The sequence below is a fragment of the Salmo salar genome, chromosome 16 (assembly GCF_965601325.2).
Source record: "Salmo salar chromosome 16, fSalSal1, whole genome shotgun sequence".
NCBI classification, from domain to species: Eukaryota; Metazoa; Chordata; class Actinopteri; order Salmoniformes; family Salmonidae; genus Salmo; species Salmo salar.
Window position 1 is genome coordinate 74,097,734 of NC_138306.1, and position 13,259 is coordinate 74,110,992.

At 48.0% G+C, this 13,259-nt stretch overlaps 1 gene segment (V, D, J or C); it reads right to left on the bottom strand.

Annotated features, from left to right (window-relative positions):
* Positions 1–343: 343 nt before the first annotated feature.
* LOC106574567 (Ig light chain C region-like) lies at positions 344–10,137 on the bottom strand. The segment is given in 3 exon segments: positions 344–891; positions 1,418–1,451; positions 10,114–10,137. Coding segments are annotated over 3 exon segments (378 nt in total).
* Between the last annotated feature and the right edge of the window lie 3,122 nt (positions 10,138–13,259).

Below are 13,259 nucleotides of genomic sequence, written 5' to 3' on the forward strand. Positions count from 1 at the left end.
CACTGGTTCACTGAACACAACTCAGGTCCTGGTTATATGACATCACCAAGCATAAATAACCACTATTTTACCACCATACAGAACATCTGGTTGCAACTCACAAATGAATCTCAAACTCACCACATAGTTTAGTCATGATCAAAACCAACAGATATATCCTATAACCCTCCCATGTCTATAATGGTCAGATGATGTGGTTCTGGTCCTGTCCCCAGATATTCACTGTCCAAAGGTGTTCTACCCACTACCCACCCTCCCTCACCCTCCCTCACCCCTACCAACCTTCTAATGTCCATGTTGTTACAGAGCAGTTTAGTCTTTGTTTAACAACCACAAGTTCACAGATGTTCACTTATATTTATTTTATAATACAAATCAGGGACACCTTGTTCGACATTAAAACAAAGCATTTTATTTTGTTAACATTTCCAATCTAAAAGCAAAAGCAATAAAACACAGGTACAGATTTAAAGACACAGAGTCCCAGATTGATGACCAGAGCTGAAGCTCTAGATAGATATTTAGAATGATAGAATGGCAGATAGGTAGGTGTTCTCTGTGTACAGGGTGTCTACTGGGAACAGTGGTGTGGCTCCAGTGTGTGAGTGATGGGGGTCTGGTCCTTTAGGGTGGCCTCACAGGTAACTGAGCCAGCCTTCCAACACTGGTCAGTGGGGAGGGTGAGGCTGCTGCTCCAGCTGTAGTGACCGTCCTTCTCCAGGACCTCCAGGCTCTGGCTGCCCTGCAAGGCCCCCCCGACCCCCAGCCTCCAACCCAGCTTCCAGCCCTCTGGGAAGCCCTTGTTGGCCAGGCACGCTAGGACCACATTCCCCTGGTCCTGCTCTTCACTGGAGGGGAGTAGGACGGTCAGGGAGGGACGTACCACACCCACTAGGAGAGAGAGGATGAGGGGGAAAGGAGAGATGACATGTAAGGGTTAAACTGGACAAGAACCTTGAAGAACTTTCAACAACTTTAATATGAAGAAACAAATCTGATACTGTATAAAATAAAATTGTGTCTGTGAAAATGGCAGGTTGTTTATATATATTCTACAGACTCTTTCACTTCCCTCCAATAACATCTATGAAGCGTGACCACACACTACAGTCAGTGATGTGTTAAATTACAGTATAGATATTAAACTTACATGCTTACAATATAACATGCTTAATAATCCTGCTAAACTGGTTTAGTGTTTTTAAAAACATCAAACACTAAAACTATTGTTACAGATATTTGGTAGATTACGTTTTTGTCCTTGAATGATCATCAGCGCATATGGAAACATTGCAAATAATCTGAATTAAATAAATTAAACTTCCAAATCTACAAATTGTTCTTAATTATCACTTTTTGGGACTTAATAAATGTTAAAATAAATATATTATAATAATGAATAATCTCTTGTACTTACAGTCAACGATGAGTTTGGTGCCTCCACCAAAAGTCTACCACAGTGATACAGACTCAATGAACGGCCGCACAAAAACCCCTTGCACTTTACACACACCTGTAACTCTCTACACAACACACATTCAACCCTACCACTGATTGTCTGTAAACAACACCATGTTTTCACGGCTGTCTAGGACCAGTGGAGATGTGGAATCAGGAGCAGGAGACAGAGGGCCGGAGCAACTGTGTTTTAATAATAATAGCAAAACGCAATAGCCGTAGGGCACAGGGCGCGTGGCGAAGTCCGCCAGGGGAAAACACCTTCCCAAAATAAGCGCACTGAAAAAAAAGCGCACGGGGCGCAGCCCGGCAATATAATGGACAATAACAGTTTACACTCGCAACTGTCCTGAGTGGACAATAAACAATCCCGCACGAGAACCCCAACTGAAAATACACACTAAATAACCCCCCACTAATGACAAACACAAAACAGGTGCGGGATAGACAGTGTCATGACGTTGGCCTCTTTTGGTACAGGGAGGACAGTTGACCCCCTCCCTTTTGCACCACCACCCAACCTACCTTCCCCCCAACCCAGGCCCTGTGTGAAAGGGTTGTAAAAACCCTAAGAGGAGAATCTCCTACCACATGTTTCATAGAGAGACAAAGGAAATTCTTCCAACTCATAGAATTGGAGAACCGAGCGACATGTGTGTTCTGGAGAAGGTATGGAAGATTGGTGAAGAATCCAGCTACGAACTGATCCACTTGGTACAATTTTGTGATACTCAGAAGAGACAATATAGCCATATTACCATAAAACTGTTTATATAATAGCCTCAGCTTGAGACTTGCATCATAATGGTTGTATAAAATGTATTAATAAGGATAAAGCTATTTGTAAAACATTGAGATGCTATGTACTGATGTTAATGTGATAGAATTGTATTTCTGTACCAAGTTTAACTCAGTCATCGGCCCGCCCCCCAGGGACACAGACAGGACCAGGCGTCATTTGACAAGCCTGTTCTATGGGCACTATAAAACACCCCCTGATTTACATTTCCCCAGACGAGGCCTCCACTCCATGGTCAATAGGTTTTACCATCTAATTCCTCTACTGAAAGTGAACCATACCACGTGGTTAACTTTTAGACTATCGAGACCGACAGAATAAGAACAAGTCTTTGATATTAATTATTAGTCTGCAGCTAAGTAAATTATATCATCGAACGCGAAGACCAACGAAACATCCATTCTATGACGACATTAATGAATGTCGCTCTGAAAGATCCATTCTAACCGAGAGAGAGAGAGAGAGAGAGAGAACGCGGACAAAAACCTCCCCAACAGAACCGAACTCTCCAACAAGAATCAGAATGACACACTGAGCGTAAATATATATTGATTGCAATTGTTCCCGAATGAGTGAACCTTCAATTGTCAATTGTTAATATTAATGAACTCTGTAGGTGTGCATTCTCAGCTGACCGTTTATGACCCATTGTCTAACAGACCAGCCATGCCTGTTAGCCATTAGCGCACATTACTATACCAATCCTGTGTGACGATAATTACTGTTTGTATGTTTTCTGTTAATTACTTAGTGTAGTAAATAAATGATTTTAAGACAATTGATGTATGGATGATTTTAGTAAAGACTGGGTTCGTGCAGATACAACAATTTACGACGTTTGGAATGAGACTGGACTCGAGGTAAAATACACCATTTAAACCAGAAGATAATCGGCCTATACTATAATAGAATATAATATTATAGTACAGGAAAGTTATATTAGGAAAATTATAGCTTTGTAATCTGAATATTTTCCTTGGTGCCCCGATCTCCTAGTTAATTACAATTAAACGATTAATCAGTTTAATCGCGTGATAATAATTACAGGGAGCTAATTGATAAACATGTCTTCAGTTTAATGGTACCCCCAAAGACACGACAACAGACAAAACCAAAAGACACAGAAACAACGATCGGTGGCAGCTAATAGGCCGGCGACGACGACCGCCGAGCGCCGCCCGACCGAGGAGGGGCGCCACCTTCGTTAGATACTGTGACAGTACCCCTCCCCTGACCGGAGGGCGAGGCGCCGGCCGATCCGGACGGCGACGGTGGAATTCTTGTAGCATAGGTGGATCTAGAATGTCCGCCACCGGAACCCAGCACCTCTCCTCCGGACCGTACCCCTCCCAGTCCACGAGGTACTGCAGGCCCCCTACCCGACGTCGGGAGTCCAGGATGTCTCGGACTGTGTACGCCGGGGCCCCCCCGATATCCAGGGGGGGCGGGGGGACCTCCAGCACCTCATCGTCCTGCAGTGGACCAGCTACCACCGGCCTGAGGAGAGACACATGAAACGAGGGGTTAATGCGGTAATATGAAGGGAGTTGTAACCTGTAACACACCTCGTTTATCCTCCTCAGGACTTTGAACGGCCCCACAAACCGCGGACCCAGCTTCCGGCAGGGCAGGCGGAGAGGCAGGTTCCGGGTCGAGAGCCAGACTCTGTCCCCCGGATTATACACGGGGGCGTCACTGCGGTGGCGGTCAGCGCTCTCCTTGTGTCGTTCACCAGCCCTCCTTAGGCACTCCTGGACACCATTCCAGGTTTCCTGAGAGCGCTTCACCCATGCCTCCACCGCAGGAGCCTCCGTCTAGCTCTGTTGCCATGGCACCAGGACCGGCTGATACCCCAATACCACCTGGAAGGGTGACAGGTTGGTAAAGGAGTGGCGCTGAGAGTTCTGGGCCATCTCGGCCCATGGCACGAACTGCGCCCACTCCCCTGGCCGGTCCCGGCAATACAACCGCAGGAACCTGCCCACATCCTGGTTAATGCGCTCTACCTGCCCATTACTCTCGGGGTGGAACCCCGAGGTCAAGCTGACCGAGACCCCCAGCCTCTCCATAAACGATCTCCACACCCTGGACGTGAACTGGGGACCCCGATCAGATACGATGTCCTCGGGCACCCCATAGTGCCGGAAGACATGGGTGAACAGGGCCTCCGCGGTCTGCAGGGCCGTAGGAAGACCGGGCAAAGGGAGCAGACGGCAGGACTTAGAGAACCTGTCCACAACGACCAGGATCGCCGTATTCCCCTGGGACGGCGGGAGATCCGTGAGGAAATCCACCGAGAGGTGAGACCAAGGCCGCTGTGGAACGGGGAGGGGCTGTAATTTCCCTCAAGGCAGGTGCCTCGGAGCCTTGCACTGAGCGCATACCGAACAGGAAGAGACATAACGCCGAACATCCTCAGCCAAGGTGGGCCACCAGTACCTTCCCTTCAGGCCCCGCACTGTCCGTTCCACCCCAGGATGACCCGAGGAGGGTAGAGTGTGGGACCATCGGATCAGGCGATCGCAACACCAAGCGGAACGTATTTCAGGCCCACGGGACACTGCGGTGGAGTGGGTTCTGACCGACCCGCCCGCTCGATGTCCGCATCCACCTCCCATACCACCGGTGCCACCAGACAGGAGGCTGGAAGTATGGGAGTAGGATCGATGGTCCGCTCCTCGGTGTCGTAGAGACGCGACAGTGCGTCCGCCTTCCGGTTCCGGGAACCTGGAATGTACGAGAGGTAAAGTGAAACCTCGTAAAAAACATGGCCCACCTTGCCTGACGGGGATTAAGCCTCCTCGCTGCCCGAATATACTCCAGGTTACGGTGGTCGGTCCAGATGAGAAAAGGGTGACGTGCCCCCTCAAGCCAATGTCTCCACACCGTCAAAGCCCTGACCACGGCTAACAGCTCCCGGTCCCCCACATCATAGTTGCGCTCCGCCTGGCTCAGCTTCTTAGAAAAGAAGGCACATGGGCGGAGCTTCGGAGGAACGCCCGAGCGCTGCGATAGCACAGCTCCTACCCCAGCCTCGGACGCATCCACCTCCACTATGAATGGCAAGGAGGGGTCCGGATGCGCCAGGACGGGTGCGTTGGTAAACAGAACCTTCAGATGATGGAAGGCTCTGTCCGCCTCTGCTGACCATCGTAGCCGCACTGGCCCCCCCCCCTTCATCAGTGAGGTAATGGGAGCCGCCACCTGGCCAAAACCCCGGATAAACCTCCGATAATAATTAGCGAACCCCAAGAACCTCTGCACCTCCTTCACAGTGGTTGGGGTTGGCCAATTACGCACAGCCGTCACACGGTCACACTCCACCTCCACCCCCGAGGTGGAAATGCGATATCCTAGAAATGAGACGGCTCGTTTGGAGAACTCACATTTCTCAGCCTTGACGTATAGGTTATGCTCCAGCAGCCGCCCAAGCACTTTACGCACCAGGGACACATGCTCGGCGCGTGTGGCATAGCAAATCAGGATGTCATCGATGTACACCACCACACCCTGCCCGAGCATGTCCCGAAGGACCTCGTCCACAAAGGATTGGAAGACAGCGGGAGCGTTCTTTAACCCATACGGCATGACGAGGTACTCATAATGGCCCGATGTGGTACTAAATGTTTTCCACTCGTCTCCATCTCGGATACGCACCAGGTTATATGCGCTCCTGAGATCTAATTTCGTGAAGAAGCGCGCCCCGTGAAATGACTCCACTGCCGTAGCAATGAGAGGTAGCGGGTAACTGAAACCCACTGTGATAGCATTTAGACCTCTATAGTCAATGCACGGGCGCAGACCTCCCTCCTTCTTCTTCACGAAAAAAAAGCTTGAGGAGACGGGGGACTTAGATGGCCGAATGTATCCCTGTCTCAAGGACTCAGTGACGTATGTATCCATAGCCACTGTCTCCTCCTGAGACAGAGGATACACGTGACTCCTAGGAAGAACCGCGTCGGCCTGGAGGTTTATCGCACAATCCCATCGTCGATGGGGGGATAATAGAGTCGCCTTCGTCTTACTGAAGGCGATAGCCAAATCGGCATACTCTGAGGGAATGTGCACGGTGGAGACTTGGTCTGGACTCTCCACCGTAGTCGCACCGATGGAAACTCCTATGCACCTACCTGAGCACGCCCTCGACCACCCCGTAAGAGCCCTCTGTCTCCACGAAATCTGAGGGTTGTGCGTGGCTAGCCAGGGGATTCCCAGTACCACCGGAAACGCTGGGGAGTCAATGAGGAACAGGCTGATACGCTCCTCATGACCCCCCCACGTCTGTATAACCAGTGGCACTGTGACCTCCCCTATTTGGCCTGACCCTAGCGGTCGACTATCTAGGGCGTGCACGGGGAAGGGGTGGTCCAGCTGAACCAGGGGAATCCCTAACCTCTTCGCTAACCCACGGTCCATAAAACTCCCAGCTGCACCTGAATCGACTAGTGCCTTATACTGGAAGTGAGGGGAAAAATCAGGAAAACAAACAGAGGTGTACATGTGGTCGACAGGGGGCTCTGGGTGTGGCTGGTGCGGACTCACCTGGGGGGTCGAAGTAGTGCTCTGCCTGCCCTCCGAACTCCCGGGGGGACCACTCCAGCACCGGTCCACAGTGTGTCCTCTGCGTCCACATCGGGTGCAGGAGAGACCCCCCCCTCCGGTCCTCCTCGACGCAGCCCCCCCTATCTCCATGGGCTGTGGAGCGGGGGGACTGGGAGGCGGAACGAACAGGCCCCGACTGGAACGTCCCCGGGAAGCCAGCAGGTTGTCCAGTCTAATGGACAAATCCACCAGTTGGTCTAGGGTGGAGGCGTTGTCCCTACAGGCCAGCTCCCGGCGGACGTCCTCACGAAGGCTACACCTATAGTGGTCTATCAAGGCCCGCTCGGTCCACCCCGATCCAGCGGCGAGAGTCCGGAATTCCAGGGCGAAATCCTGAGCGCTCCTCGTCTCCTGTCTCAAATGGAATAGCCGCTCACCCGCCACCCTGCCCTCCGGGGGATGATGGAAAACCGCCCGGAAGCGGCGGGTGAACTCAGGGTAGTCGCCCCGAGCCGAGTCTGGGCCATCCCAGACCGCATTGGCCCATTCCAGGGCTCGACCCGTGAGACAGGAGACGAGGACGCTCACCCTCTCTTTGTCAGAGGGGGAAGGGCGGACGGTCGCCAGGTATATTTCCAATTGGAGCAAGAACCCCTTGCACCCAGCGGCCGTCCCATCGAACTCCCGGGGAGGAGTAATCCGGATACCACCGGCGCCCGCTTCAGGGGGTGTGTGTAGGGGCGCAGGGTGAGGGACCGGAGCTGGTCCAGCTGGGGAAGCACCTCTCTCCCAGTTCTCCAACCGGGCCAACACCTGATCCATGGCCGAGCCTAGGCGGTGGAGGAGGCTGGCGTGTTGAGAGACCTGCTCAGCCATGGACGGTGCTTCTGCTCCTGCTGACTCCATTACGGTGCGGGATTCTGTCACGGCTGTCTAGGACCAGTGGAGATGTGGAATCAGGAGCAGGAGACAGAGGGCCGGAGCAACTGTGTTTTAATAATAATAGCAAAACGCAATAGCCGTAGGGCACAGGGCGCGTGGCGAAGTCCGCCAGGGGAAAACACCTTCCCAAAATAAGCGCACTGAAAAAAAAGCGCACGGGGCGCAGCCCGGCAATATAATGGACAATAACAGTTTACACTCGCAACTGTCCTGAGTGGACAATAAACAATCCCGCACGAGAACCCCAACTGAAAATACACACTAAATAACCCCCCACTAATGACAAACACAAAACAGGTGCGGGATAGACAGACAAAACCAAAAGACACAGAAACAACGATCGGTGGCAGCTAATACGCCGGCGACGACGACCGGCGAGCGCCGCCCGACCGAGGAGGGGCGCCACCTTCGTTAGATACTGTGACATGTGCAGGTGAAAAAACACACACACACACATATATATACAGATTATTTCATTCTTGACTATAACATATAAATGTTGGAGATATCAAATATATCTGACAAATGTTAAATACTAAATTCCATGTCTTCCACAGACTTAGGTCAGCTATATCCTTCCATGTTTAATATTATTATTGTGTTGGATTAACAGTTTCATCATCTGTCCTGAGGTAGGGTATTTCCATAGAGGAGGTGATTTGCATTGGCAGCTCAGGCTTCAGTGCTCTGGAAGTGTTTATAGCCCTGTGAGTTTCAGACTGCAGGACTGAGATCTGTCCATCAACACAGCAGAAACCAGGACAACCATGACTCTGATCACCATCTTCATCTGGACACTGATCTGCTGCTGCCTCAAAGGTCTGTTGTTTATAACTCTTACTATGGAAAATGGAATATTGTTGAGTACCTTCTATAATCATTGTAATGGCTCTCAATTAATACATGTACATGGATTCTATATTATGAAATATAAATGATTTCGTTTTTATACTCGTTGATTAATTAATATTTTTCCTCTTCAGGATCCAGAGGTCAGGTGACTGTGACTCAGCCTCCTGTAGTGACATTTTCTCCAGGAGACCCCGTCACTCTGACCTGTACAACCAACCCTGAAGTGCGCAAATGGGATAGTGGAAATGAGGGTGCGTTCTGGTATCAACAGAGACCTGGAGAAGCTCCCAAACTCCTGATAAAATACGCAAAGAAACTGCTAGATGGGATTCCTGCTAGATTCAGTGGCAGTGGGTCTGAGAGGGACTTCACTCTGACCATCAGTGGAGTCCAGGCTGAAGATGCAGCAGTTTACTACTGTAAGAGTTACCACTATCTCAATAGTAAAAGTGTGTTCACACAGTGATTTAGAGCCGTACAAAAACCTCCTGCATGAAATGAAACACATCACTGGTCCTCTGAACACAGAACTAAGGGTCTTGTTATACAACATCACCAAGTATAACCTCTTTACTAACTCAAAGAAATAATGGTTACAAACTAGTTTCATAATTCTCCCAACATCCCATGTCTACAAATATCCTCCTTATCAGAAAGATACAGGTGAAATAGTCCCATTGAGGATGAATAATCCATATCATTTCATCATAAAATCGTGTGAAGCAAAAAGGTTGGTGTGCCTCAATGCTTGGTTGACCAACCAGACACACCCAGCGTGCCAACACTTCAGTGGAGCAGTATTGGGTGTGTAAGTGCATGCTTGTGTTTGACTGAGAGAGAGCCCTGTGAAACAGAAACTTAGATTTGCATGGCCCCTCTCCCAGAATAGAGAAGTCCCCAGATGTTCTCCCATCCTTAACACGACACCAGCGATAGACCAGAGGAGGTCAAAGATCAAAGTCAGAGGTTAGATGTCAGTCACAGGTCATTTGATAGGTCACTGCACTAATCTTGTGTGGTGTGGACAGGAAGAGGTTGGACACAGGTCATCAGCCAGACTGGTAAAGGTCAAAGATTAAAAAGTCAGAGGTCAGTTCCCAGGGAAGAGAGTCAGTTCAACCCCAACATGCCACCAGACTACCTGTCACTTTATTGTAGTCAGCTTTTTGTTTTCTTGCCAAAGAGACTAGTTGACAAGAGCACCATTTTCTAAGGTCAAATTTTACATCCCTAGTGCCCACTAGAATGGCATGAGGAAGTATTAGATAACTAGTGATCTACATCTGAAGATTCATCAGGAATTCATCAGGAATCAGCACTGAGCCAGATTCATCATGATTCAACACTGAGCCAGTTTCATCATGAATCTATCAGGAATCAGCACTGAGCCAGATGGAAGTCCTTCATCCCAGTCTAGAATACCTCCAGGGTCACTGACAGGTCAGACAGTGGCAAAGGTCAACAGTTTCAGAGTCACATGCTCAGAAACACACACAACCTCCTAATGCCTCTACCAGTACCTGTCCTATACCGCACAGGGGCATCTCCCAGACCTAACCCTGAGTAAACTAGACATCAGTCAGAGGACAACATTCACCTCCAGGTGATATGTCTGACCTAGCAAGGTCATAGGTCAGATATATACGTTTGCATCTTGCCTCTATGCCAGTAAGTTTAGGGCAGTACAGCACATTACCATTCCTTATATCACTGGAGTCTAAAGAGATGTATTTTCTCTGTATCCCGTAACTAGGAGATCTGTCACAACGTTATTTTCATTCAGAAAAGCTTCATAGTGGTTATGAAGATGGGCAAACGTTGTCGTCGCGCCATGTAGAACTTGTTGATTTTCGGCTGTGTAGCCTACACAAACACAAATCAAACCAAAATGTTATCGTCAAGTAAACAAGCAATAAATGAAGCGTGAAACAAGCGTCACTCCAGACCCAGGTTCAATCCCAGGCTGTGTCACAACCGACCGGGAGTCCCGTAGGGTGGCGCACAATTGGCCAAGTGTCTTCCAGGTTAGGGGAGGGTTTTGCCGGGGGGGCTTTACTTGGCTCCTCTCGAGCTCTAACGACTCCTTGTGGCAGGATGGGCTCCTGCAGGCTGACTTCGTCGTCAGTTGAACGGTGTTTCCGCCAACACATTGGTTAAGCTGGCGGTTGTTAAGGAGTGTGGTTTGTAGGGTCATGTTTCGGAGGACGCATGACTCGAACTTCGCCTCTCCCGAGCCCGTTGGGGAGTTGTAGCGATGAGACAAGATCGAGATTGGATATGATGAAATTGGGGACAAAAAGCGGGGCAACATTTTTTTAAATACTGGTACAATATTTCGTTTGGTTAAAGTTTGTCGTATTATCCGTGCTCGGCTACAAGCTGCTGGGCATATGGTTCCAAGAGAAGAGAAAGATCTAGTGGTAGGAGTGTGATTAAGATACAACCAATCAGAAAACTCTTGTTGCCACCAGTTTTTTTTTACGTCAAGTTATAATTTCAATTCATAGGATTCATACAATGCATTTATAGATATATATTTTTTGAACCCCCACTCCCCACCGGCAATCTGATAGCATGTCAAATAAACGTTACAAAGTAAGTCTACTGAACAATACATCATATAGCCTCATATATAGTAACAAATCACTGATACACATTCATGGACGTAAGGCCCGTTGGTTAAGGGTTCAGAAATATCCCCTGCTGCTTTTTCCCATGTGTCCAGTGGACACCTCGGCCCTATGGATCCTGGCCGTGGAGAGCTCCATAAGTACAATTTCCTTAAATGTGAGCAGCCATTGTTGCAATGGTAACTGATGAGGTGGAATCCACCTTTGTACAATAATTTTCTTAGCAACTGTTGTTCCTGCCAACCACACTCTCTGTTGGTGTTCTGACAAGTGCCAATCAGAGTCATCACAAAGCAACATCCCTATTGGATCTAATGGCAGTATTTTATCTAAGTACAGAGATGACATTGTTGACTTTCCCCCAGAATGCAACCACCCCTGGGCATTTCCACAGCACATGCTGAAAAGTACCAAGATCCCCTGTGGAGCAGAACTCACAATGGTGATGGACTAATACCCATGTGATGTCTTTGAGGTGTTAGATCTGTTCTATGGCAAATGTTTTAATGAATTGGTGATTGGGGTTTCTAGATGATCCAAATATATTTTTCCATACTGTCTCCCAATTTATTTGTCTGTCAGAAAGTCTAAAATCATTTTCCAATACAGTGGATAGACATAATGGCTTTTGGCTGCAATAATGAATTGACTATAGATATCAGAAACAACTCCTTTTGAGGGGTGTCTGTCCGTTGGAAGTTTGACCAATGGGTGTACTGCTAGTTCTGCTCCCCAGGGGACCCCATAGGCTGGCGTGGATAGGCGGAGTTGAAGGTAAAGAAGAAATGATGAACCTGGGACATTAAAACACTGGTGGATTTCCTGGAAACTGAGGAGTCCATTCACATATAATATGTCTTTGAAAGTATAAACACCCTTCTTAGACCAAGAATCTGATATAAATGGTTTCTTACACACTAAGCATTCCATTTAAGATTTGATCTCATATGCTTCTCTGTAGCTTTCCACACATTTACCGAGTATGCTATAATGGGTCCAAACAATAAGTCCACCTGATGCTTTTGTTGTCTGTGGTGTTGCATATTTAATCTGTGGTAAAAATTATTAGAGAAAGAAACAAAAGAGCGAGTTTAAACCTCTAATAAATACAGGAGAAGTGATCCTTAATAACAATACACAGGACGAGACCTGTAATAACAAGTGCACAATACACGCAGCACGAAAGCCAAAACAACAAAACACATGTACTCACAAGACCAATGGGAACAATAACCCACAAGACAATGGTGAACAGAGGGCACATATATACCATTACTAATCAGGGGAATTGGAATCAGGTGTGCGTAATGAGACAGTTCAGTGATTTCTAGAGGCCGGTGACGTAGACGTCGGGAGCTGGTGCACAGAATGAGCAACAGTACCGGGGAAATTCGTGACAGTCTCCTTCTCCCCCAAATGAACTTCTTTATGACAGAGTCAAGTTTAGACCAATAGTCTATAGGAGGAAGCAGTGGTAACATGGAACTCATAAAAGAACATTCATTTTAATAATTGAGATTCTACCATGCAAAGAAGTGGCCATCTTTTTATAGCTTTTTAAAATATTTTTAAAGGTTTCTAAGTAGTTCTTCCTGAATGTAGTGTCAATAGATTGGGATATGGTAATGCCTAAGTAGGTGGTTTGTTTCTTCCCTGGTATCATGGGTGGTAGTTGAACACTTCCCATAGCTGAGTTAAGAGGTAGTAGAGCTGATTTAGACCAGTTGATCTTGTAACCAGACCATGAGCTGAATGCTGTGAAAATAGACATTATTGGCTGGAGGGATATCTGAGCACTTGCAACATAGAACAGTATGTCATCTGAATATAGAGAAATAGATTGTTCAGTTTATTAGATATTTATATGTGAGGATGCAAAATGTTTACGTATGCTTTGTGGCAGCGGTTCAAGAGAGAGAGCAAATAGCAAAGGGGATGCGGGACAAACTTGTTTACATCCTGGTTGTATGGTAAATGGATTAGAATGGGTAGTGTCTGTAGATATATATCCTGGTTGTATGATAAATGGATTAGAA